The sequence below is a fragment of the Leucoraja erinacea genome, chromosome 17 (assembly GCF_028641065.1).
Source record: "Leucoraja erinacea ecotype New England chromosome 17, Leri_hhj_1, whole genome shotgun sequence".
Taxonomy (NCBI): Eukaryota; Metazoa; Chordata; class Chondrichthyes; order Rajiformes; family Rajidae; genus Leucoraja; species Leucoraja erinaceus.
In genome coordinates, this window is record NC_073393.1 from 18,821,890 (window position 1) to 18,846,520 (window position 24,631).

At 45.1% G+C, this 24,631-nt stretch overlaps 1 protein-coding gene across 2 annotated transcripts in view; it reads left to right on the forward strand.

Annotated features, from left to right (window-relative positions):
- Nucleotides 1-12,297: 12,297 nt before the first annotated feature.
- The window catches only part of aars1 (alanyl-tRNA synthetase 1), a 39,978-nt gene continuing 27,644 nt past the window's right edge, over nt 12,298-24,631 (forward strand). The window contains exons 1-3 of one of the 2 annotated variants that reach the window (XM_055648714.1): nt 12,298-12,418; nt 15,169-15,333; nt 23,774-23,962. In XM_055648714.1, the coding sequence (XP_055504689.1) occupies nt 15,190-15,333; nt 23,774-23,962 (333 nt within the window). In that variant the 5' untranslated portion in view covers nt 12,298-12,418; nt 15,169-15,189. Of the gene's footprint in view, nt 12,436-15,168; nt 15,334-23,773; nt 23,963-24,631 lie in introns of both variants that reach the window. The other variant, XM_055648715.1, reaches the window with a different exon arrangement.

The window sequence follows — 24,631 nt, forward strand, 5'->3', positions numbered from 1 at the left end:
TGCCCCATCCCTATTGAACTCACAATGATTAGAATGGGCAAAGCTTGGAGGAAACACACAAGCCAAGTTGGAACGATTTGGAAATGCTGCAGGACTGCAAATCCCACCATTTACTGTTGGCACATAAGAATAAGAGACATAAAATGGGTCTTATATAAGTGACCATGCAAGAAATAAAGATTTGCATTTAATGTAACACCTTCCAAGGCTTTATGATTTTTCTTAGACAATTAATTACTGAAATATAGGAACCATGACAGCAAGCCATTGAAGTCATAGCAAAAGGATTTGAGTATAGGAGCAGGGAGGTTCTACTGCAGTTGTACAGGGTCTTGGTGAGATCACACCTGGAGTATTGCGTACAGTTTTGGTCTCCAAATCTGAGGAAGGACATTATTGCCATAGAAGGAGTGCAGAGAAGGTTCACCAGACTGATTCCTGGGATGTCAGGACTGTCTTATGAAGAAAGACTGGTTAGACTTGGTTTATACTCTCTAGAATTTAGGAGATTGAGAGGGGATCTTATAGAAACTTACAAAAGTCTTAAGGGGTTGGACAGGCTAGATGCAGGAAGATTGTTCCCGATGTTAGGGAAGTCCAGGACAAGGGGTCACAGCTTAAGGATAAGGGGGAAATCCTTTAAAACCGAGATGAGAAGAACTTTTTTCACACAGAGAGTGGTGAATCTCTGGAATTCTCTGCCACAGAGGGTAGTTGAGGCCAGTTCATTGGCTATATTTAAGAGGGAGATGTGGCCCTTGTGGCTATAGGGATCAGAGAGTATGGAGAGAAGGCAGGTACGGGATACTGAGTTGGATGATCAGCCATGATCATATTGAATGGCGGTGCAGGCACGAAGGGCCGAATGGCCTACTCCTGCACCTAATTTCTATGTTTCTAAGACACTAATGAGCCAATGACCAAAAAACACAAACAGCTGGAGAGGCATAGGGAACTTGACATTTTGGGTTGAGACCATGTATGAGGAAGAGAGACGGCCGAGACAGGAGCTGATAGGTGAAATGTGGAACCAGGTGAGGTGGGAGGTGATGGACAGATGGAACCTGATGTGGCAGGAGCGGGGGAAGTTTAGAGACAGATAATAACCAGTTGATCTGTTTTAGAGATGGTGGCTTGACAACAAATATTATCAAACATATCGGGGGATTTACCTTTCTCATTTTAGTTTATTATCGTGTGTTCTGAGGTACAATGGAAAGCTTTTGTTGCGTTGATGCTTCAGGCTGTGCCCTGTGGTTAAATATTGAACTGAGCCCGTTACCCTCTAAAGCGTTCAGTGAAAATCACATGGAGTTTATAAACTCCGTTTTGAATTGGGATCATTGGAAGATGCAGGTAAATACTCCCAGGGTTGGCTTCAGGGCAGAGAGGAATATAGAACAATGGATCTTCTTGACTTTTACATTATTTGTGCGCTACATAAGTGGATCACGTTTCTTTGATTCCACTCTTGCAGCTGAAATTCAAAATCTCATTTCACAGCTCCACTCAGCTCTTTCTCAAGGACAAACTCTCTTCCTGTCCTCCAGGGTGAGAACACAATACACGTACTGAATAAAAGCTGCGGTCAGTCCTTTCTGTCATTGCCCTGTTAAATCCCAGGTTTCATTGTCACACAGTGATATCCCTCCCCCACTCCCCACTTTTCTCCCTTTTGCTAAGGTACCAACATTCACAAGACTGACAATTCTATGGCAATCATGTCAAACAAACTGCCTTACTTATTTTATGTCTTGATGATCTACAAGAGCATTTAGCTCATTGAACTAATGCCCGCTCAACAAATAATCTAGCATTCCCATTGCATTGCTTATTTCCTGTGACCTGTTCTCCCACCCAACAATACAGCATCCACCCCTAATTTTTCTAACTGCCACCTTTTTTAATGAATATTTTCAGTAGTTAATTAACCTACCAATTTTTTACATGCAGCATTTTAGACAATGTTAGCAGGTTTAAAAAAAAACTATAAATACTGGAAACCTGAATGAATAGACAATAGATGTAGGAGTAAGCCATTCGGTATGCGTGACAATAAACTAAACTAATTAAGACAACTAGTTCAAAATCTACTCGGTCTCTCAGGATACCTCAGTTTCCCATTCTGTTTGTGCCATGATCATGCCATCAGGCTACCTGATACTCACATCTGGGCTTTTTAGTAGATCTTTGGTTTTACACTCAGTTCTGTAATCTCTTTGCTACTGCCTGACCTCAAACAGAACTAAACTGTGAGAGGTTGATCTCCCTAAAGAGTGACATAAAATCTGCAATACTGCAGAATAATCTAAAATCTGCATTGCCTATTATTTCCATGGCAGTTTATCCTGTAACTTTTCCTGGATGTTTCAATATGCTGATGGTTTATTTGTCCCTCGAGTCCTGGTTGTAACATCCAACTCTGGTGTGAGGATGGAATAATGTCCTGTAATTAGCAAGACTTCACTCTTGGATGGAATCATCATAATTATTAGTTCAAGAGTCCAGGGGTTGTTTTTGGTTTTATTTTCAACAACGGGGAGAAGGTGGCTTATTGTACACCACTGTTTATATCTCTCGTTTCCCTTTCCCTGGGCTATTCTGAAGAAGGGTCCCGACCCAAAATGTCACCCATTCCTTCTCTCCAGAGATGCTGCCTGTCCCGCTGAGTTACTCCAGCATTTTGTGTCTATCTTCAGTTTAAACCAGCATCCACAGTTCTTTTCCACATTTATTGAATTGTTGTTGAGTTATGCGTTTGATATTAATAACAGCTGAATCTACAAGGATAAAGCAAGGTTCCGTTTTTTTACTGTGTGGATTGAGGATTCTAACACAGCAAGCACAGCAAAGCTAAAACTAAACGTGAGAGGTGCATACTGAAAGGGCACAAATGGTGTCTACATGCCAGCAACAACAAAGCATCTGATGGGTCAGAACCAGTGCTATTTCTGTGATGTATGTGGCAGTATGGTGTAATGGCATTTAAAAAAAGTTAAAACAAGTCTTTTCAAATTTTAGGATTTTTAATATTACAAAAAGATTACTGAAGTTTTGAAAAGTTTTGAAATTTTACTGAAAAATAAAACTGATCAATTAAATTCGGCAGTCAGCTCCTTAAACACAGCTTATTAGATGACAATACGCTATAGATAACAACAGCAATATATGATATGTGTACTAGTACCATTTTGTCAGCAATAAAGCACTAGTCGGAACTAAAAGGAACCTAGCCGACAGGCCAAGTATAGGCAAATGCTATGAAAATTACAGATCAGGAAAGTGAAACCGTCAATATTTCAAGTTGAATACCCTATCACTGATTCCATTGATACTGCTGACCTGCTCACCTTTGCCAACAGTTTTTGTTTCAGATTTCCAGCATATTTTAGATTTCCCTGAACTACAAGTAGTGATTTCCATTGAGCAGGCTATCGTGTTCATACACGCGACACCAAACTACCGTAGCAGGCACTTTATTCCAAGCACAGTCAAACCAGCAGATGAGAAAATTATCAAAGCCTCTTTGTAAAAAATCCAACATCCCCAGTAACTTCTGGAATCCTTGGCCCATGGTCAGTCAACATGGAGTAGGAGCACTTCAGAGTCAAAAATGTTTATTGTCATATGTACCAAAAAGGGAACAATTAAGTTCTTGCTTGCAGCAGCATAACGGGCCTCTAAACGTAGCACTCACAGATAACATAATAAACAAAAAAATTCAATCAATTCAAAATCCCAATAATAGTGCCTGAAGACCTTAGTGCAACCAAGACGGTTCATAGGTTTAGTTAGTGTTAGTAGTGTTTAAAACAATAGACAATAGGTGCAGGAGTAGGCCATTCGGCCCTTCGAGCCAGCACCGCCATTCAATTTGATCATGGCTGATCATCCCCAATCAGTACCCCGTTCCTGCCTTCTCCCCCATATCCCCCGACTCCACTATTTTAAAGAGCCTTATCTAGCTCTCTCTTGAAAGCATCCAGAGAACCTGCCTCCACCGCCCTCTGAGGCAGAGAATTCCACACTCACCACTCTGTGAGAAAAAGTGTTTCCTCGTCTCCGTTCTAAATGGCTTACTCCTTATTCTTAAACTGTGGCCCCTGGTTCTGAACTCCCCCAACATCGGGAATATGTTTCCTGCCTCTAGCGTGTCCAATCCCTTAACAATCTTATATGTTTCAATGAGGTTTCCTCTCATCCTTCCAAACTCCAGAGTGTACAAGCCCAGCTGCTCCATTCTCTCAGCATGCGACAATCTGATATTTCTTGGGAAAAAGCTGTTCTTGATCCTGGAGGTCGTGTTTATGTTTTATACTTTCTTCCCAATGGCAGGAGTTAAATGAGAGCACAGCCGGCGTGGTGTGGGTTCTTGATGATGCTGGCTGCCTAAGACAGTGTCTCCTACATACCTCTTCAATGGTAGAGGTCAATACCTGTGATGGACTGAGTAGCGTCCACCATTTATTGTAATCTCTTTCATACCAGGGTGTTCAAGTTGCTTAACTAGATTGTAATGCAACTGGTCAATATGTTCAGGATCATCCTTAATATGATTCAAGATGGTGTTGACAATCTCAAGTCTATGCACCAGGAACAAACAAAAACCCTATATAAGCAGTAAAAGAAGGGCATCTCCTCATAATCAATGCGCTTGGACGCCCTGTCGCCTACCTCCTACCCCATCTGTGGTTTTCACATTGGCCTCACCAGCCACCTGAAAACCGATAAAACTGGAGTGGTAGGAGGTATGTGCTGTATGCGAGTCCCTAGGGGGACTCTGTCCCTGTTGCAACTGAGGGGAGTCTGTTCACTTACCCTCACAGACGTTGCCTGACCCACTGTTTGCACTTTGCACGTGTTAATAAAAGTACCATTGAGTTCCTCGAGCACTTTGCTTTTTGTTCAGCTCAGATTAAAACTTGCTTCAGTTGAGAGTGTGTCAAGCCACGCAAGGGCCTCAAATACTCAAAGTATTTGATGCAAATTAGAACATGCGTGCATACTTGTTTAACATCACTGGACATGCCCAGGGAATATAGGCCTGGTAGCAGAACACAGATTGGCTTCTGGATGAGTTTTCCACAGGCACAAAGGCCTGATCACATCCAATCATTGCATTTTAATTAACACTTACTCAAAGCGCAGGAGGATTCCTTTTCTGGAGGCTTTTCCAGTCAAATGGATTTCATTTTGTTCCCATCAGAAATTAGAGTTTTGTTTCGGGCCGAAACCCTTCTTCAGGACTGATCGGGGACGGGGGTGGGCGGGGACAAGAAAGGGAAAAGGAGGAGGAGGAGCCCGAAGGCTGGGGGATGGGAGGAGACAGCAGGGGGCTGAGGAGGGGGAGGAGACAGCAAGGACTAACAAAATTGGGAGAATTCGATGTTCATGCCCCCGGGATGCAGACTCCCCAAATGGAATATGAGGTGCTGTTCCTCCAATTTCCGGTGCTGCTCGCTGTGGCCATGGAGGAGACCCAGGACAGAGAGGTCGGAGACGGAGTGGGAGGGGGAGTTGAAGTGCTGAGCCACCGGGAGGCAGATGCTGCTGCACCCGCTGAGTTTCTCCAGCTTTTTTGTGTACCAAGCTGACCTCCCGGTGGCTCAGCACTTCAACTCCCCCTCCCACTCCGTCTCCGACCTCTCTGTCCTGGGTCTCCTCCATGGCCACAGCGAGCAGCAGCACGGAAATTGGAGGAACAGCACCTCATATTCCGTTTGGGGAGTCTGCATCCCGGGGGCATGAACATCGAATTCTCCCAATTTTGTTAGTCCTTGCTGTCTCCTCCCCCTCCTCAGCCCCCCTGCTGTCTCCTCCCACCCCCCACCCTCCGGGCTCCTCCTCCTTCCTTTTCCCTTTCTTGTCCCCGCCTACCCCCCGTCCCTGATCAGTCTGAAGAAGGGTTTCGGCCCGAAACGTTGCCCATTTCCTTCGCTCCATAGATGATGCTGCACCCGCTGAGTTTCTCCAGCTTTTTTGTGTAACCTTCGATTCTCCAGCATCTGCAGTTCCCTCTTAAACATCTTTTAGCTCAAGACTGACACCCAGTGCCCAATGTTGAAAAAAGCAGGTGTGAGGACAGCACGTGGTCGAAGAAGACACAACTCGAAAAAACGTCATTATCCATGTTCTCTAGGGGCATTGCCTGACTCACTAAGTTAACCCAGTACTTTGTGTCCTATGGGCTACCAGCAGCATGGGCTACCAACCAAGTAATAAACACAGGGATGCATGGTTCAGGAGTCCTCAGGGAAGAGGGAAAATGGCAAAGCCATAACTATGCACAATTCCTGGCTATGTATATACTGTAATTCTTCCTGTAAAATAGGCACCTAATGTTCAGTTGGTTGATTAAGTAATTTGAACATTATGGAAATTGTGCCTCATATCAGCAAACCCAATTGTGTAAATGGTGACAGAGTGGCGTAGTTGGTAGCCACTGCCTCAGCTACAGATCTGACCTCAGGTGCTGTCCCCGTGTGGTTTGCACATTCTGCCTGTGACCATGTGGGCTTCCCCTGGGTGGTTTGGTTTCCTCTCGCATCCCAAAAATGTGTGGGTTGGTCGCTGTAACATGTCCATGGTGCGTAGGTGAGTAGTAGAATTTGCGGGAACTGCTGAGAATGTGGGATTAATGTAGGTTTAGTGCAAGTGGGTGGTTAATGGTTGGCAGGAACTTGGTGGGCCAAATCACCCACAAAGACAAGCATAGGCTAGAAGGTTGAAAGAAGTAAAGAAGAAACAGCAAAGTATGAATAAAATAATGTGTAGGAAAGAACTGCAGATGCTGGTTTAAATCAAAGATAGACACAAAATGCTGGAGACAGGCAGCGTCACTGGAGTGAAGGAATGGGTGACTTTTCGGGTCGAGACCCTTCTTCAGACTGATCTCAGGGGAGTGGGCGGTACAGAGATAAAATGTAGTCGGAGACAGTAAGACTGGTAGGAGAACTGGGAAGGGGGAGGGGATGGAGAGAGAGGGAAAGCAAGGGCTACTTGAAGTTAGAGGTCAATGTGCATACCGCTAGGGTGCAAGCTACCCATGCAAAATATGAGGTGTTGTCATTCATGCTGGCATCCATTCCTAACATATGCCATTCCAATATCTTGGGAAGACATCTTATATTAAATTTCATATTCAACTTCCTCCCAATTTCCAAAAAGTTTGAGAGCCTTTGAGAGGCTGAGGTTGCATCCCTCCGGATCTCCAGCATAGCGCTCCAGGGTTCCCACCCGAGGCTCAGGTGATGGTCCTGGCGGACCGGGAGCTGGTGCTGTCAGAGCCGGAGGCGAAGCCTGGGGTGTAGCCTGGGCGAGGGTGGTTGTCAGCTGTTGGACCTGGGTGGCTAGTGCAACCAATGCCTGCTCATGGCTTGACACAGCCTGTCGAACCTCGGAGTTGGAGGCAGTGAGCATAGCTTCGTGCTGCAGGAGCGTGTGCTCAATCCTCTCGAAGCGGTTTGACGGAGACGTTGTGTACGCTGAGTCCATTGTTGGCCAGATTGTACTGTAACGGGTATAGCTTGGACCCAAAAGCAGCACAGAATCAGGCAGGTATAATTGGTAATGAACCTTATAACGATACTGTAACACAGAGTAGTAACACAGGAATGGGTACACCATACTCACACAGAGGCTCAGGATTGAGCGAGGGTTCCGAAGAGGGGCAGGCAGGAGACGTAGTCGGGGTAGCAGAAGATCCGGTAACCAGGAGATCCAACACACGATGCAAACAAACCAGCGAGGGACAGACGAAAGGAGAGTCAAAGTCAGGCAGGTAGTCGAGGAGCCGTTGCAGAGATACACCAAACAGCCCAGGAGAGAGGCAGACAGAAACCAGGAGGTCGGGGACAGAAGGCTGAGGTGCTAACCGGGAAGACGACAGGACGGAATGGTCAGGGGCAGGCAGGTTTGAATCTGTGTAGGCAGTCGGGAAATCGCTGGAGAGTCTTGCATGAATGCTGAGAACAATCTGGCACTGTGTGAATGGTGAGGAGAGTCTATATACCATGTTAATAGGTGATCAGAGGCAACTGAGTGCAACAGGTGAGGGGAGTTAGGCTGATGAGAGGGGAGTGGCATGCAGGCAGGTGAGGAGAAGGAGGGACCGGTGGAAAAGTACTGGGAGGTGAAGTGGATGAGAATGAGGAGAGGGCAGACTGTGGCAATGAGGACGGTGAAGTCTCTGTAATTGCTCACTTGACTAGTTCTCCCTCCCTTCCAGCGGCCGATAATAAGTAAAGTTTTGAACTGGTCTACCAAACAGTTTGTGTGTTGTCTGTTTATTAAGAAGCGAACCTGTTAAGTTGTTATAAAAGTAACTTTTTTCAACGCATGGTGAATCAAAGAGATCAACACACATAAGAATGGGGGAAGGCTGACTCGGGGCTGAATACTTATACTAAGGTACACCCCTAAACCTCGTGAGAATTCCTTCCTGCCATTACCCAGTCACGTGACCCTACGCCCGACTGCCGAGGGTTCGCATAGTAAGTAGCCTGACCACCAGATGGCGCCACAACCTCATCTCTTCTGCATCTGCCCATTTCACCAGCCTGTTATTTCTATCATGATTTTCTTTCATGATTCAATACATATGGTTTGGCTGTTCAATTTACTGATGACTCTAAGATGGGTAGGAAAGTATGTTTAAAGAAGACATATGTATATTTAATTAATCCCCCTCTTTATTTGTTCAATATTAATTCATCAGCCTCTCTTCTTTCACAACAAATGCTCACTTTGTTTACACATCTTTTTTTTTATCACCTTTTTCACAATTCTGGCTAACTTTGTTCTGTCTTGTGTCATCCACAAACACAGAAATTGTGGCTTGCATCCTTAAGTTTAGGTCAATAATATAAATCAAATAAAGCAACGGCTCCCACACCAGTCCGAGGGGAATGCCAATATTCACTTTCTGCCTGTCTGACAACCAGCCATTCACAAAGACCCTCTGTTGCCGGTGGAGGCAGGTTCTCTGGATGCTTTCAAGAGTGAGCTAGATAGGGCTCTTAAAAATAGCGGTCAGGGGATATGGGGAGAAGGCAGGAACGGGGTACTGATTGGGGATGATCAGCCATGATCACATTAAATGGTGGTGCTGGCTCAAAGGGCCGAATGGCCTACTGCACCTATTGTCTATTGAATGGGTGACGTTTCGGGTCGAGACCCTTCTTCAGACTTTCCACCGCCTCCCTTTTAGGACATGTCCTTTGCCTTTATTCCAGCCTTTGGTGACCTTTCTGTTAAATCAACTACACGTTCCATTCCTTGTTGACACCCTCAGACTTCAATCATATTGAAAGCCCCTTGTAGAGAACATCGTTAACATGGGATGGATTTAAATTGTTCAGGAAGGTAACAAAATGTTCTCCATATCTCTTTCATAGAGTTACAGAGATATATATGTGGCCAATTAACCTATCAACTTGCACATCTTTGTGATGTGGGAGGCAACCAGAGCACTTGTACAACTCCACAGTCAGCACGTAAGGTTAGGATTGCATTGGCGTCTCTAGCACTGACTGAGGCAGGGACTCTACTAACTGTGCCACCTTGTCCCTTTCTAGTATTTAACTCTTCCTATCCCTTGGCAAAAAGGTTAACAAATTAGCCAGTTGAATAGCAACATTTTACTTTTGCTTTTAATCGATTTAAATTCTCACATGTATCATTAAACAGACCTTGTAAACCATAGCTTACTGTAAAGCATTTTTCCACAATAAAGTTGTACTGAATGCAAGAGCATGGAAATTAGTCTCTTCCATACCCCGCAACACTGCTCTCTCTCCCCATCCCCCCCACTCGCAACAAAGGCAGAGTCCCCCTAGTCCTCACCTTTCACCCCACCAGCCGTCACATACACAAGTAATCCTCCGTCAGTTTCGCCACCTCCAACGTGACCCCACCACTCGCCACATCTTCCCATCTCCTCCCATGTCTGCCTTCCGCAAAGATCGCTCCCTCCGTAACTCCCTTGTCAATTCTTCCCTTCCCTCCCGTACCACCCCCTCCCCGGGCACTTTCCATTGCAACCGCAAGAGATGCAACACTTGTCCCTTTACCTCCCCCCTCGACTCCATTCAAGGACCCAAGCAGTCGTTCCAGGTGCAACAGAGGTTCACCTGCATCTCTTCCAACCTCATCTATTGCATCCGCTGCTCTAGATCTATATCGGTGAGACCAAGCGGAGGCTGGGCGATCGTTTCGCCGAACACCCCCGCAAGGTCCGCAATAACCAACCTGACCTCCCAGTGGCTCAGCACTTCAACTCCCCCTCCCACTCCGTAACCGACCTCTCTGTCCTGGGTCTCCTCCATGGCCAGAGCGAGCAACACCAGAAATTGGAGGAACAGCACCTCATATTCCGCTTGGGGAGTCTGCATCCTGGGGGCATGAACATTGAATTCTCCCAATTTTGTTAGTCCTTGCTGTTTCCTCCCCTTCCTCAGCCTTCGGGCTGTCTCCTCCCATCCCTCAGCCTTTGGGCTCCTCCTTTTTCCTTTCTTTCTCCCCGCTCCCCCACCCCCCATCAGTCTGAAGAAGGGTTTCGGCCCGAAACGTTGCCTATTTCCTTCGCTCCATAGATGCTGCTGCACCCGCTGAGATTCTCCAGCATTTTTGTGTACCTTAGAAATCAGTATGGAGCTTGTCCACACTCCGAGCTCACTCAAAACTACATGTAACCAGACCTCATTAGAAATCCTCGTAGACAATAGACAGTAGGTGCAGGAGTAGGTCATTCGGCCCTTCGAACCAGCACCACCATTCAATCAGTGCTCCGTTCCTGGCTTCTCCCCATATCCCCTGACTCCGCTATCTTTAAGAGCTTTACCTATCTCTCTCTTGAAAACATCCAGAGAACCTGCCTCCAGGCAGAGAATTCCACAGACTAACAACTCTCTGTGAGAGAAAGTGTTTCCTCGTCTCCGTTCTAAATGGCTTACCCCTTAGTCTTAAACTGTGGCCCCTGGTTCTGGAATCCCCCAACATCGGGAACATGTTTCCTGCCTCTAACGTGTCCAAACCCTTAACAATCGTATATGTTTCAATGAGATACCCTCTCATCCTAAACTCCAGAGTATACAAGCCCAGCCGATCCATTCTCTCAGCATATGACAGTCCCGCCATCCCAGGAATTAACCTTTTAAAATCTACGCTGCACTTCCTCAATAGCAAGAATGCCTTTCCTCAAATTAGGGGGCTGAAACTGCACACAATACTCCAAGTGTGGTCCACATTTATCCACATTACACTTCATCTGCCATGCATCTGCCCACTCCCCCAACCTGTCCAAGTCACCCTGCATTCTCATAACATCCTCCTCGCAGTTCACACTGCCACCCAGCTTTGTGTCATCTGCTAATTTGCTAATGTTACTTTGAAAGTGTAACTCGTAGACTGCTGGAGGAACACAGTGGGTTCTGATGCAGAGTTCCAACTCGAAATCATCTATTTACAGATGCTGCTTGATCCATTGAGTTTGGGTTTCTTGCTCCCGATTCCAGCACCTGCAGTATCGTGTGCCTTTCACTTAAATTACTACGTGGCAAAATTAATCTGAAAGATTAACTTTACTATTTCCACAGATACTGCCTGACCTGGTGAGTGTTGAAGCACGGTTTCAAGTCGAGAGTCAAGTGTTTTATTGTCATATGTCCCATAGAACAATGATTTTTTTTACTTGGAGCCGCACAACAGAATATGTACATATAGTACACTGCAAACAATATAATAAACGATAAATAGTTAACAGTTGCAGTGATTTCTTTAATCTTTCGTTTTAATCTATGTTTCTTAATCACTACTGTGTGTACTCTCTGTCTACCAATTTTCGGTAGTTACTAGAGTGTGCTTTCATAAAACTGGGACCGTTTGGCTTTTGACTTTGTTAAAAGTATCGGTACATTTAACCCCTGAAAGAAGGGAAGCAATTGTGTGGTGCAGAAGGCGCATTTTCTAACGTAGAGTCCTCTCAATTGACCTGGCCCAGTTTCACTTCACTACTACCTTAAAGGTAATTATTCATCGGACTGATTTGCTGTGGATTGTGATATCTGCTTGAAAGTTTTACTGTCCTCACCTGTGAACGTGAGTGAGTGAATGGAGCAGGGATGGACCAAAGATGCTCTGCTCTATAATATTTGGGACGGACGGCTCAAGGTGCTGGTGCCGCGGGCAACGGCTCCTCGTTGCATCAGCCGGAACTCGCGGCGGCTGCAAACGCCTTCTCCTGAGCGACGCGCCTGTCGACCAATCAGGGAGCCGGTATTTAACCTCACGACAGCAAGCCGACCAATGGGAGCGGCGGGGGCGGGCTCTAGCTGGTGGCACTTGCGCGCAGGCGCAGTCACTGTGCTCGCATCCAAAGATACTAGAGGAGCATCGGTGATCGGTGGGGGGTTCGCACTCGGTAACGTTGTGCTTACAGTTAGTTTTAACTAACTTCGTTCGATCGATGTGTCGGGTTACCGGGCGGGGAGAGAGACTGATGTCTCTGAGGGTGTGAGCAGCCGGCCCTGCGGTCGGTGAGAGGCTGCGGCTCTCCTCCGGCGAGTCAGTTCCCCAACGGTGGCTTTTGCCGGTCCCTCGTTAGCTTCAGCCCCTGGAGCGTTACATAAGTCTGGCCCCTTGGTCAGTGTGGCCTAATGCTGGTGGGTGAAGCTGGACAGTGGCATGGCCAGTTTCACTCCCTGGTACACTGCATAGTGACATTGGCCAGGCCTTGGTCAGTTTGGCCCACTGCTGGTGGGTGAAGCTGGCCAGTGACATGGGCCAGGTATCTTGGTCAGTGTGGCCCACTACTGGTGGGTGAAGCTGGACAGTGACATGGCCAGTTTCACTCCCTGGTACATTGGATAGTGACATTGGCCAGGCCTTGGTAAGTTTGGCCCACTGCTGGTGGGTAAAGCTTGGTCTAGTGCCATGGGCCAGCCCTCTAGTTATTTTAACCTACTGCTGGATGATGAACCACTCACAGAGCAGTGCCATTGGGGCACACTGCTGGGGCCCCTGGTTAGTTTGGCACACTGCTACTTGGAGAAGTCCTGATGTTTTGAACTTGGGTCACTGCTGAGTACACAGTCACTGGGCTCTGAGTGGTGTCACTGGACCAGACACCTGGGTAGTTTGGCTCGTCCTGTTGCTGATGCCCCCTGCTGTGTCTTAAATGCAGCAGTACGGGTTGATGTTTCAGTGCAGTGGTGAGGAGCTACTGTATTGTCAAAGGTGCAGTCTTATGGGTGGGATGCTAAACAGGTTGTCTCTGTATTGCAGTGCTGTGAAAAAGATTGGGCAATTTGATGCCTTGTCAGCATTACAAAAAGATTTATGTTGTGATTTGTGTAGGAAATGCAGATACTGGTTTAATCCGAAGATGGACACAAAAAGCTGGAGTAACTCAGCGGGACAGGCAGCATCTGGATAGAGAAAGAATGGGTGACGTTTCGGGTCGAGACCCTTCTTCAGACATCTCGACCCGAAACGTCACCCATTCCTTCTATCCAGAGATGTTGCCTATCACTCTGAGTTACTCCAGCTTTTTGTGTCTATCTTATGTGGTGATTTATTGCATTTCTACCTGAGATTTTGCTGTGCATGTATTGGCTGCTGTGTTTCTTGTATTCTAAAGGGGAGGCAGATAATACTGTCCTATGGAAGTACAAGGTTGCCTTGTGGTAGATGACATCCATATATGAAGGAGTTGATGGATGACACTTTTGTTGGTGATTAATCATGAGGAGTGCAAACTTCTGATTTAGCCCTGATTTTTGTATTCCTTTAGTCACTTTTATATAAAGTGGATGCTGCAAACTATCAGCATAGATAACTGGAGGTATTTTCACTGCAAGAATGTTTGTGGGATTCTAGGCTTAGTTTGTGGCTAATAGTAGGAGAGAATAAACCTTGGTTTCTTTTTACAATAGGAATTTGAAACTGAAACTGATTTTCCTATTTAAACTTTGTTCAAGAGGTGGATCGCATAGTTTGGAAAAACAAGGAGAGCTTTTGCTCTTTCTATCCCCTTCCCAACAGAAATGTTGAACAAATATGCCCCCAACTAATGCATTAATTCCAATTCTGAACACTATACTTTCAAAAGGATGTTAAGACTTAGCAGAAGATGACTCCGGAAATGTAGAATGATTTATGGATTGACCCAACAATGATAGAGCTAAAATTGCTGAGGAGATGTAATAGTGGTTCAAGATATTTTGCACAGAGTATAAATTGAAGTGTTTCCAGTGGCAGGATTGTTGGAAAATTGGGGCTAACTGGATTGCTTTCCAAAATAATTGGTGCCCAAAAATCAACTAACTGGCTGCTGCATTTCATTGATTGGAAAATGGAAAACCACAGTTTTATCTCCACAGCCTTGGAATTCAATTAGATAATCAAAGCAGTGAAGCCACACTTTTTATTTGAATCGGTGTCAGGGATGTTTCCAATTATTTCCAGTATTTACAGTTTGATGGTCTTCGCTGTGGCACATTGATAGGTTTTAGACTGCACCCTGTATCATGCCAGGGCATGGCTTGATTTACTGGAATTGTCATCATGCCAGGATACAATAGACACTGAGAAACTCTATCTACCTGTCATCAGAATTTTATTGGAAAGAATCAGAACTATCTTGTAAAAATATGGTAACACTCAGGAAAATAAAAATTGCTGATAATATTTTCTGCCATACAATATTAAGAAGACAAACATTTTTTGCATAAATTTCAGAATGGGTAGAAATGATTTAAAACTGATAACAAACATGCATATAATTATTTTTATTATTTGTTTTATTTTTGCTGTTTTTTCTTCATCTAATGTAATGATCAGTCGACTCTTGCAGCAAGATCTCAGTCAGATTACCAATCTGAATTGATTTCACTGGTTTTAATCTGGGATTGTTATGCTTTTCAGTATTTTTAGCTGATAGGTTTTTGCTCTTTTTTAGACAAATTGCTGGTACGGGTACACGATAAAAATACTGACTATGGTTGCCTTTAATTAATTGCAACGCTTTTATTCCTATTGAAATAGCTTGCTGTCTTGAAGAGCTAAATAATGCTGGAGGAATATTTGTTCATCAAGATGTGACTTTCTTTTTAAAGTTAAATTGCCATTGAAGGAAGATTAATTTTTGTTACCTGCTGTAATTTCCTGCAGACCCTGTGAATTGCTCCAGAAATGGCTTTGCAAATGAATGCTGGACAGATTCGCCAGAAATTTATTGATTTCTTCAAACAACACAGCCATGAGTATGTGCACTCCTCAGCCACTGTCCCTCTTGATGACCCCACTCTTCTCTTTACTAATGCTGGCATGAATCAGGTAGGTCAACAGTGCCAGATTATTGTGGAAGTCCCTCATCTTTCTGGCATTGACATATTGTAAATATTAAAAATCCTATAAAAATTGTTGCAGAGCAGATTTATAATTTGGTAAAGGCATTGAGCTATAAATTTTGAATTTACAGTCCAGTTTGTGATTTTTTAAAACTTTAGTTTAGGGGCACCACGTGGAAACAGGCCCTTCGGCCCACTGATCCTCGTTCATTAGCACTATCCAACACACTAGGAACAAATTACAATTTTTACCAAAGCCAATTAACCTACAAACCTGTACGTGTTTGGAGTGTGGGAGGAAACCGGAGCACCCAGGGAAAACACAGGCGGTCATGGGGAGAATGTACAAACTCCGTAGAGATAGCACCTGTAGTCAGGATTGAACCTGAATCTCTGGCGCTGTAACTCTACCGCTGCGCAACCATGTCGTCCAATTTTGTCATCCAAGCTTGATCAGACTACAGTATAGATTAAAGACCAGCCTTTAACCCATTTTATCTCATCGCAGAGATATTCTATTAATCTTTCCCTTACAACATTGATGTATTTCTATTTTTGATAATCACTGACTGGTTGATAGCTAATGACTGGGCATTTGGTTTTTATTCTTACAAAGTAATATCAGTTACTTGATGTTAGTTGCCTTGTGAAGTTCCACGAACGTTTTACAATGTATTATTTTAAAAGTTCAGAAAACCGTGAACTGTAGTGGGTTTATGCCCCACTTACATCCCAAGTGAAGAACTTTTAAGTTGAACAGTAATCTGGTTCCTCACTAACCTCCTTTCTGGTTTACCATGAACTTTGAGACCTATGGTCATCAGCATGTGCTGTAATATCATAGAGCACTACTGTTCTGTTTACTGAGCATATTAGAAGAAATGCCCGAAGAGCTCAGCAGTCTCTTGCTTCGATAACAACCTGGTTAATAGCTACATTCCACTATAATGGAAGACTTGCTCCATCAGGATTCAGTGTACAGGGTGGTAAATGCAAATTAACTCAACAAAATAAAGCAGTAGTGATCTGTATCGAGAAAAGTGTAATCTAAATTTTGCATGCATACTCTTTACATCATTTTTGGTGATGTGTATGTGCCTGAAAGGTTTTAATGCAACTCAATGGAAACCAAAAACAGATGCTGAAATCTTAAACAAAAACAGAAGTACTGCAAGAATTCAGCCAGTCAAGCTGCTGGAGAAGAAAGAAGAAACCAGTGATTTTTTTAAAGTAATCACCAATCATGTGTTTGGTTTCTCTGATGTAGAGCAGGCCACATAGTGAACACTGAATGCAAATAAATTATTGCTTCATCAGGATCGATTGATAGGGTCTCTGGAAGGTGAGAAGAGTAGAGGTGAATGAATAGCTATTACTGTATCTTTGTTTGCACTGGAAGGTGCCATGGAGCAGTAAGCTTTGGAAAAGTAAGATGAAATGTGTAGGAAGGAACTGCAGATGTTGGTTTAAACTGTCTGAAAAAGGGTCTTGACCCGAAACATCACCCATTCCTTCTCTCCAGAGATGCTGCCTGTCCCACTAAGTTACTCCAGCTTTTTGTGTCTAACTTGGAAAAGTAAGACCACTGTCATAGTAGGGATGCATTCAAGAGTGATGAGGAAACTGCATGTTCTGTTCAGGTTTAGTCACCCTGCTATAGGAAGGATGTTATTAAGTTGAGGAGCAACTTTTTCACATAGAGGGTGTGAATACCTGGAACAAGCTGCCACAGTTGAGTTGAGACAGGTAATTTAACAATTTGGTAATATAACACTTGGACAGCTACATGGATAGTAACGGTTTAAAGGGATATGAGCCAAACATGGTCAAATAGGGCACCTTGATCAGCATGGACAAGAATGTAAAGGTTGATGGGATGCAAGGTTCTCAACTGGAAGAAAGGCAACACCCATCCATACAACTTCAATTGTAAATCGCACTCCCTTTTCAACCTGTCTGTGGCCTCCAATGCCTTAGTGAGGGCCATCATAGCTAGAGAAGCAGCATTTCTTGGCACTGCATCTTCTGGAATATACATGGAATGTTTCAAATTCAGAAAAACTACTCTCTCATTGTATTCATTATCATGGTCATGCCCCTTTCTCATCTTATTTCTATAAATTATTATTGTTATTATTAAACTTTATTTCAGACTCCAGGTCCAGACAGGAGACAACATTACATAAAATGCTGAGCTAACTGTTATCGTGTTTCTTATCTTTTGATCTGTCTAAACCAATCTCCATGTTGTCTTTTGTCTTTCTGTCAGCTGTGCTTTACAAACTGACAGCCCTCGACTCCATCCAGTGTTGAGGAAGGGTCTCTGAACAAAAACATTAACTGGTTTCTCTGTCCACGGGTGTTGCTTGACTGACTGGTTCTTGCACTGTTTTTCCTTTAATGTGACTGTTAAATCTGATCCACACTTCTAAGTTTATGTTTAATAGTAAGATTAAACGAGTACTTACCAGTACGAAGTTTGATCTGTATTTTATGAGGAGTTACGATGAGGGATTACGTGAAGAACCCACCCAGCGCGCAGGCGCGGCATACTTCCAAGCAGCGGTGTGGAATCACAGATAGACACTAGTTGAAGTAAAGATAGTAAAGACAAACGAGACATCAGTCCGAATTTGATCTATATAATGAGGGTGGGAGCGGAGGGCACGTAATCCCTCATCGTAACTCCTCATAAAATACAGATCAAACTTCGTACTGGTAAGTACTCGTTTAATCTTACTATTTTACTTCGGAGTCACGTGAGTGACTACGTGAAGACTTCAAAGGTCTGTGATTTCAAACCGTGTAACAGTTATATCACTCACTGCCGAAAGATCATCGAGGGAGGAAGTGGTATCTAAAGACCAACAAGTTTGTTTAGTTATAAATGAAATGTTTATTAACTACAACAAAAATAGCTCCCCTGGGCTTTTAAATCATAACTTTGCGGTTTCTAAAATGCTTTCCGCAAAGACGTCCTGTTCAATCAGCGGTTTCCTGTAGAATTTTTGGAATGTCGATTCCCTTGACCATCCCGCTGCTCTGAGGATGTGGTCTAGGGGAACCTGCATCCTATCCGCCGCTGAGGTGGACGCTGCCCTGGTTGAATGGGATTTAAAAACATCTGTGTTAATCCCTGCCATGTTAAGGACCTGTTTCAACCATCTGGATAAAGTCTGGCTGGTAACCCGTCCAAAAGGCTTTTTGTGGCTAACCCATAAGGCTTTTTCTCTCCCTCTAATAGTTTGGGTAGTGTCTAAATAATGATGAAGGTGGGTCACCACACACAGCCTAGGTTCTGGAGGGTATGCCCGGAAGATCAATGGGGAGTTGGATGTACCTGGTCTGCTTTGTTTTACCAACCCCGGCATGGTGAAAGTAATGGTATCTGGGGTGGTCACCATGTAGTTCAGATTTAGCTGATGGAGCGACTGAACCCTTTGAGCTGAGACAAGCGCCATGAGCATAAGGGTCTTATAAGTGGACTGTTCCAGGCTCAGGGATCCCACCGGAGGCCAACCTCGAAGGTGTGTCAGAACTACACTCACATCCCACATGTGGGTGTATCTAGGTGTAGGGGGTTTGGTGTTAAAGATCCCCTTAAGGAGTTTGATGACCAGAGGGTGGGATCCCACACTATGCTGTCCTATCGGCATGAGGTATGCGGACAGTGCGCTCCGAGCTGTATTTATGGCACTGTAGCTCATCTTGAGGTCATGGTGCAGGTGGGCCAGGAACTCCAGCACATCCGAGATCGAAGCCGTCCTGTAGGATGTCCCTGCGTCCAGACAGTACTGTTCCCATTTCCTGATGTAGGTCAGGTACTGTTTTTTGGTGGAAACTCGCAGGGATGCCGACATGGTGGTGATTGTTCTCTCTGATAACCCCAATCCCCGGTAAGGTCTGTTCAAAATCTGGAAACCAGGAGGTTCAATTTTTGGTGGCATGGATGGCTAATGCCAGTTACCGGGTGAGTCAATAATTGGGGGTGGTTATGAAGGACCATAGGTGTCTCTACCACCATGTCGTGGAACATTGGGAACCATGGTTGGGTAGGCCAGTCGGGCACGACCAGAATGCCAGAGGCTGAGTCTGCCTGAATTTTCTGGAGTACCCGACTGATGAGGCAGAAGGGAGGGAAAGCATAGAAAAAGAAATTTCCCCAATCCAGCGTGAAGGCATCTACCGCTGCTGCCTCTGGGTCTGGTTCCCAAGCCACATACATGGGTAGTTGGTGATTTAACCTAGACGCAAACAAATCTATATCTGGCGTACCATATTGCTTGACAATTTTAGCAAATAATTTTGGGTCCAACATCCATTCGATGTTGTCGTTGAATTTTCGTGACCTGGTGTCCGCCACTAAATTTAGCTTGCCTGGTAAATAGGCAGCTGATAGCCAAATATGTCTCTCGACACACCATTGCCAGATTATAGCAGTTAATTTGTCGCATGATACTGATTTTATGCCACCCATGTGCTGGATATAAGATACCGCCGTAGTGTTGTCGATCATAATCCTAACATGCACGTGCCGCATATCAGATGCATATGCTTTTAGCCCATAAAAGGCGGCGAGCATTTCCAAGAAGTTAATGCCCAGTGATTGTAGTAGCGATCACTCTGAGTTAGTCCATCTGCCACCTGTGCTGTCTATGGAGTTAGTAGCTCCCCAGCCTAAAGCACTGGCATCCGTTGCAATGGTTATGTTAGGATTGGTTACGGCGATAGGACTGTGACTGTGCCAAATATTATCAACCCACCACTGAAGTTCTGATTTGGCTTCAGCGGGTAATTCCATTTTGCGGTCATAATGCCCCCTATTAAGGCGTAATGCATGAGTCCTTGCTCTTTGTAAATTTTGATAATGCAAGGGCCCATGTTGGGCAGCCGGGAATGCTGCTACTATAGAGCCAATAACTCTGGCTACATGCCGTTTCCTAGGTTGCGGTGTAGCAATTAAATGGTTACAAGCTTCGATGAGTGAAACTTTTTTGTCTCTGGGCAGAGTGACAGTCATGTGAATAGTGTCAATAGTGAAGCCTAGGTAATCCATGTTAGTAGCAGGCTCCAATATTGATTTATCTGGGTGAAGGATGAATCCCAAAGTTTCAAGGAGTTGTTTAGTGGCTAAAACTCCTGCGACAGCTTGTTCCCTTGTTCTCCCTAATATGAGAACATCGTCCAGATAGGCCACGACTAAATGTTTTAGTTCTCTCAATTTTTTCATGGCCACTTTGAGAATTTTTGTAAATAGTCTGGGAGCTGTCGTTAAACCATTGGGCAAGGCTCGGTACTGCCATAGCTGGCCCATCCAGATAAATTTCAGATATTTATAATAATCTTTATGAATGGGTACCAAATAGTAAGCATCTTTGATATCTATGCTTGCCATGTAGTATCCCTTGGAGATCAGTTGTCTGGCAGTGACAAATGTCTCCATTTTGAAATGTTGATACTCAACAGACTGATTAAGTGACGTCAGATCAATAATAATGCGACATCCACCATCTTTTTTGGATTTGAGAAAAATATTTGATACAAATTCTTGCGGCTCGTGTGTGGTCATTTCTATGATGCCTTTAGCCACGAGCCGATCAAGTTCAGCTTGTCCTTCTACCTTCTCAACTGCTGAGGGAAGGAATACCCTTTGGGGCATGTGCTGAACTGGCGGTTCTATGCCTGGTTTGAATTCAATTTTGTATCCACTAATACTGTTGAGTATAAACTTATTGTTAGTAAGGGAGCACCAAACATGCTGGAAGAACCTCAAACGTCCTCCTGTTAATACTACACCCTTTGTCTGTGTATGTTGACAGGAACCAGACCCACCTACCTCCATGTTTATTTGTGGGGCCGTTTTCGGTAGGTTTGGCCCAAGGTTGTCCGTGTTGGTGCTGCGGTGGGGCGGTGCATCTTCCCACGGCTCCGCCCTGGGCCCCGCTCTAAAAAAGAGCTCTGGGGGTAGTGGGAGGCGGTCACCAGGCTTTCACCAGCTCGGTACCTGCTGGTGGCTGCCGAGGCGTGCTGCCAACTGGGTGTCTTCACCCTGCTCGGTCCTGGCCCTGCCCTCATGAGGCCTACTGGTTTGGCCGCCTCTTCCAACTCCTTCAGTCTTTTGGCCAGATCTGCACCAAATAGCAGCGCCGCTTGTTCGGGCGCTGGAGCTTTGCAGAGGCCTGCGTATGTTGGGTTGAGGGCAGGCCTGATGTTGTCCCGCCGTAGGCTATTGAGCTCATAGGTGGTGCTGCACATCAGTGCGAGAGCATCCTGCTGGGGTATGGTTAGGTCTTCATTCCCAACAGACCGAGCAAAGGCGGTGATGGCTGCTGAGTGGAGCTTCAGGACTCGCTGCATCTTGACTTCGTGAGCCCTGATCTGCTGCCCCAGCTGGTTCCATATCTGCCCATTGACCGTTTTGACCCTCAGCGCCTCGCAATTCTCTGGCGCTGTGTACGTGTCAAGGGCCTGCTGGACGGCCTTGTCCTGCAGCGGGTTGTTGGACAGCCTGTTTATGCTGGCCGCCATTCTGGGTGGCAATACCATCCCAGTCGTTGGGGGCACTGCGTATCGGCCCACTACACCCAGTAGCTCTTCTTCTAGCACGCCCGGCATGCTGATGGTATCCTCCGCCTGCCCTTGGGATAGGCCAGCCCAGTCCTGGCCTCCCTTACTGCCCTCGAACATAGAGGGTACAGAAGGGTGTGGAGAGGAGGAGGCCAAAGCCCGTCCTCCTGGGAGATGCCTAGCCTGCATCTCCTCATCAATCATGCGCTCTAGGAGCTGCCTCATGCAGCTGATCCGAGCGTCTCCCCTTTTCGGTGGTGGAGAGTGTTCCCGTTCCTCCGAATCGGAGGACACCGGCCGGTCGGTCTTATGAGTGGCTTTCCTCCCTGTGCGGGGCGTCGATATCTGCAGCACTGGGGGCGGCTCGGTGTCGGGTGAGCGGGAGCGTTGAAAAGGCTCCTCCGCTGCGAGAGGCTGCCGCCCAGCTATGGACCCCTCCTCGGGTGGAGTTGGGCAGGCAGTCCTCCTGGCTGGTCGCTTTCGAGAGGCCATAATTCTCCCTGGAGCGACTCTGTAATACAAAAAAGGCACTTACCTGAGGTCTTGTCTTTATGCTGCAGCTGGAGAGCCTGACTCCAGCTGCTGCCGCTGTTGCACTGCTGACGTAATGCCGCGCCTGCGCGCTGGGTGGGTTCTTCACGTAGTCACTCACGTGACTCCGAAGTAAAATTTCCAGTCTTGTCTATTTTCCCTTTTAGGGGTTAATTTTGTGTAGATGACAAATAGCAGAGATTTTCCCCTGCATGTGCAAGCAAAGGCTGATTGTACATGACAGCAAAATAGGATGACTGGGTTGTCCATCTCTTTGATTGTATCAAGTTGTATTATGCTCGCATTAATGTCTCTTGCTAATCTGGTTAAAATAGTAATCGACTTGCAATGCAGGGAATCTTGGGTGTGAAGCTTACAGGTCAGTTTCTGGTTTGGCGATATGGAATATTATGTTATTACATCTCATAATTTGTGTCATCAGTAAAGTGAACGCCTGCTAATTTTGGAACCTTATTAACTGCAACCAGTTTGACAGAAAATATTGTCCTAAACCTATACTAACAGAAGTTCTCGCCTTCCTATAGATTCTTAAGGAGTCTTGGTTTTGATTCGTAAAGATGCATTTCAGTGCATCTTTAGAGAACATTACTGAGGTTAGCGAATATCTCCTCGGTTTCCCGCAGCTCCGCTCTTGCTCCCCACCCCCCCGTTGCAACGGAGACAGAGTCCCCCTAGTCCTTGCCTTCCACCCCATCAGCTGTCACATACAACTCATCCTCTGAAATTTCCTCCACCTCCAACAGGATCCCATCACTAGGCACATTTTCCCATCTCCACCCTTTTCCGCCTTCCGCTGAGACCATTCCCTCCACAACTCCCTGCTTAACTCATCCCTTCCCACCCAGACCTGACACCAAATGCATCAAAAGAAACTTGAAAATGTGCTGATTCTGTCTAAGCCAGAGATGAATCCCGAGTCATTAATGTGATGAGACCCAGGCTTCGGAGTTAGCAGTAGCAGAAGGTCAGACGTGCTTTTTGAGCAGGGGTCTGATCTCTGTTAGAATGTTAGATTTCTGACAATTGAGGAAATTGGCATGTATGGCAATGTGGCCGAGATTGTTGAGTCAGCCGTGATATGGTGGCAGCATTAGCTTGTGGGCCTATTTGGCGTACTCCTAAGTTATTACTAATTTCCATATTGATTTGTGCAACTCACTTTTTTTTGAGACAGATGTGTGTTAATCTTTTGTGTTAATTTCGATGCATTATAGCACTAAACCAAAAATGTCACAGCTTGTTCTAAAATGGCAGCTAACTGACTGTCAATATGTTTGAGTAAGTGACTTGTTTTTTATCTTTCACAGTTTAAACCAATTTTCTTGAACACGATTGACCCATCCCATCCAATGGCCAAATTAACAAGAGCTACAAATACTCAGAAATGCATCCGTGCCGGTGGGAAACACAATGACCTGGATGATGTTGGAAAGGATGTTTATCATCATACCTTTTTTGAGATGTTGGGTTCGTGGTCTTTTGGTGATTACTTCAAGGTAAAACTATTTACTTAATAATGCTATTGGGGATAGCAATAAGGGACAAGTGGCGTTAATGTTAAAACTAAAAAAAGATAATGGTACCCTTTGATGGCTGTTTTATTTTGATGCAGGATTACAGTTTCTGAAGAAGGCCACAATAGTTGCCCATGCCTAACTGTCTTTGAAAAGATGCTAATAATCTGTCGCCTTGAATTGCTGCAATTCATGTGGAGACTAGTGCTGTTGGGTTGGAAATTCCAGAATTTTGACGTATCGATGAAAGTCAAAATACTGTATAAACATGAACTCCTGCAAATACTTGGGTCAGGCAACATATGTGAAGAGAGAAACAGAATTAAAATTTCAAGTTGATTTCCTTTCTTTAAAACTAGCAAATAAAAATGCTTTATGTTGCAGCGAAAGGGGAGGGTTGAAGAGAACAAATGTAATGTCTGTGATAGCTTGACAGCCAAGAGAGACCTGCAAGTGGAGTGATGCCAGCTGAAGTGTTGAATGTCAAGAGGAAATGCAAATTGGTGATAAGAACAAGTGAGAGAGCAGAAAAATACATTTGTGAGGTATAAAACACTGCAAATCTGAAATAAAAATGAAAATCCTGAAACATTCAGCAGGTCGAGCCACATCAAGCTCTTGTTATTCTGCTTGGAGCATTTACTTCCTGAT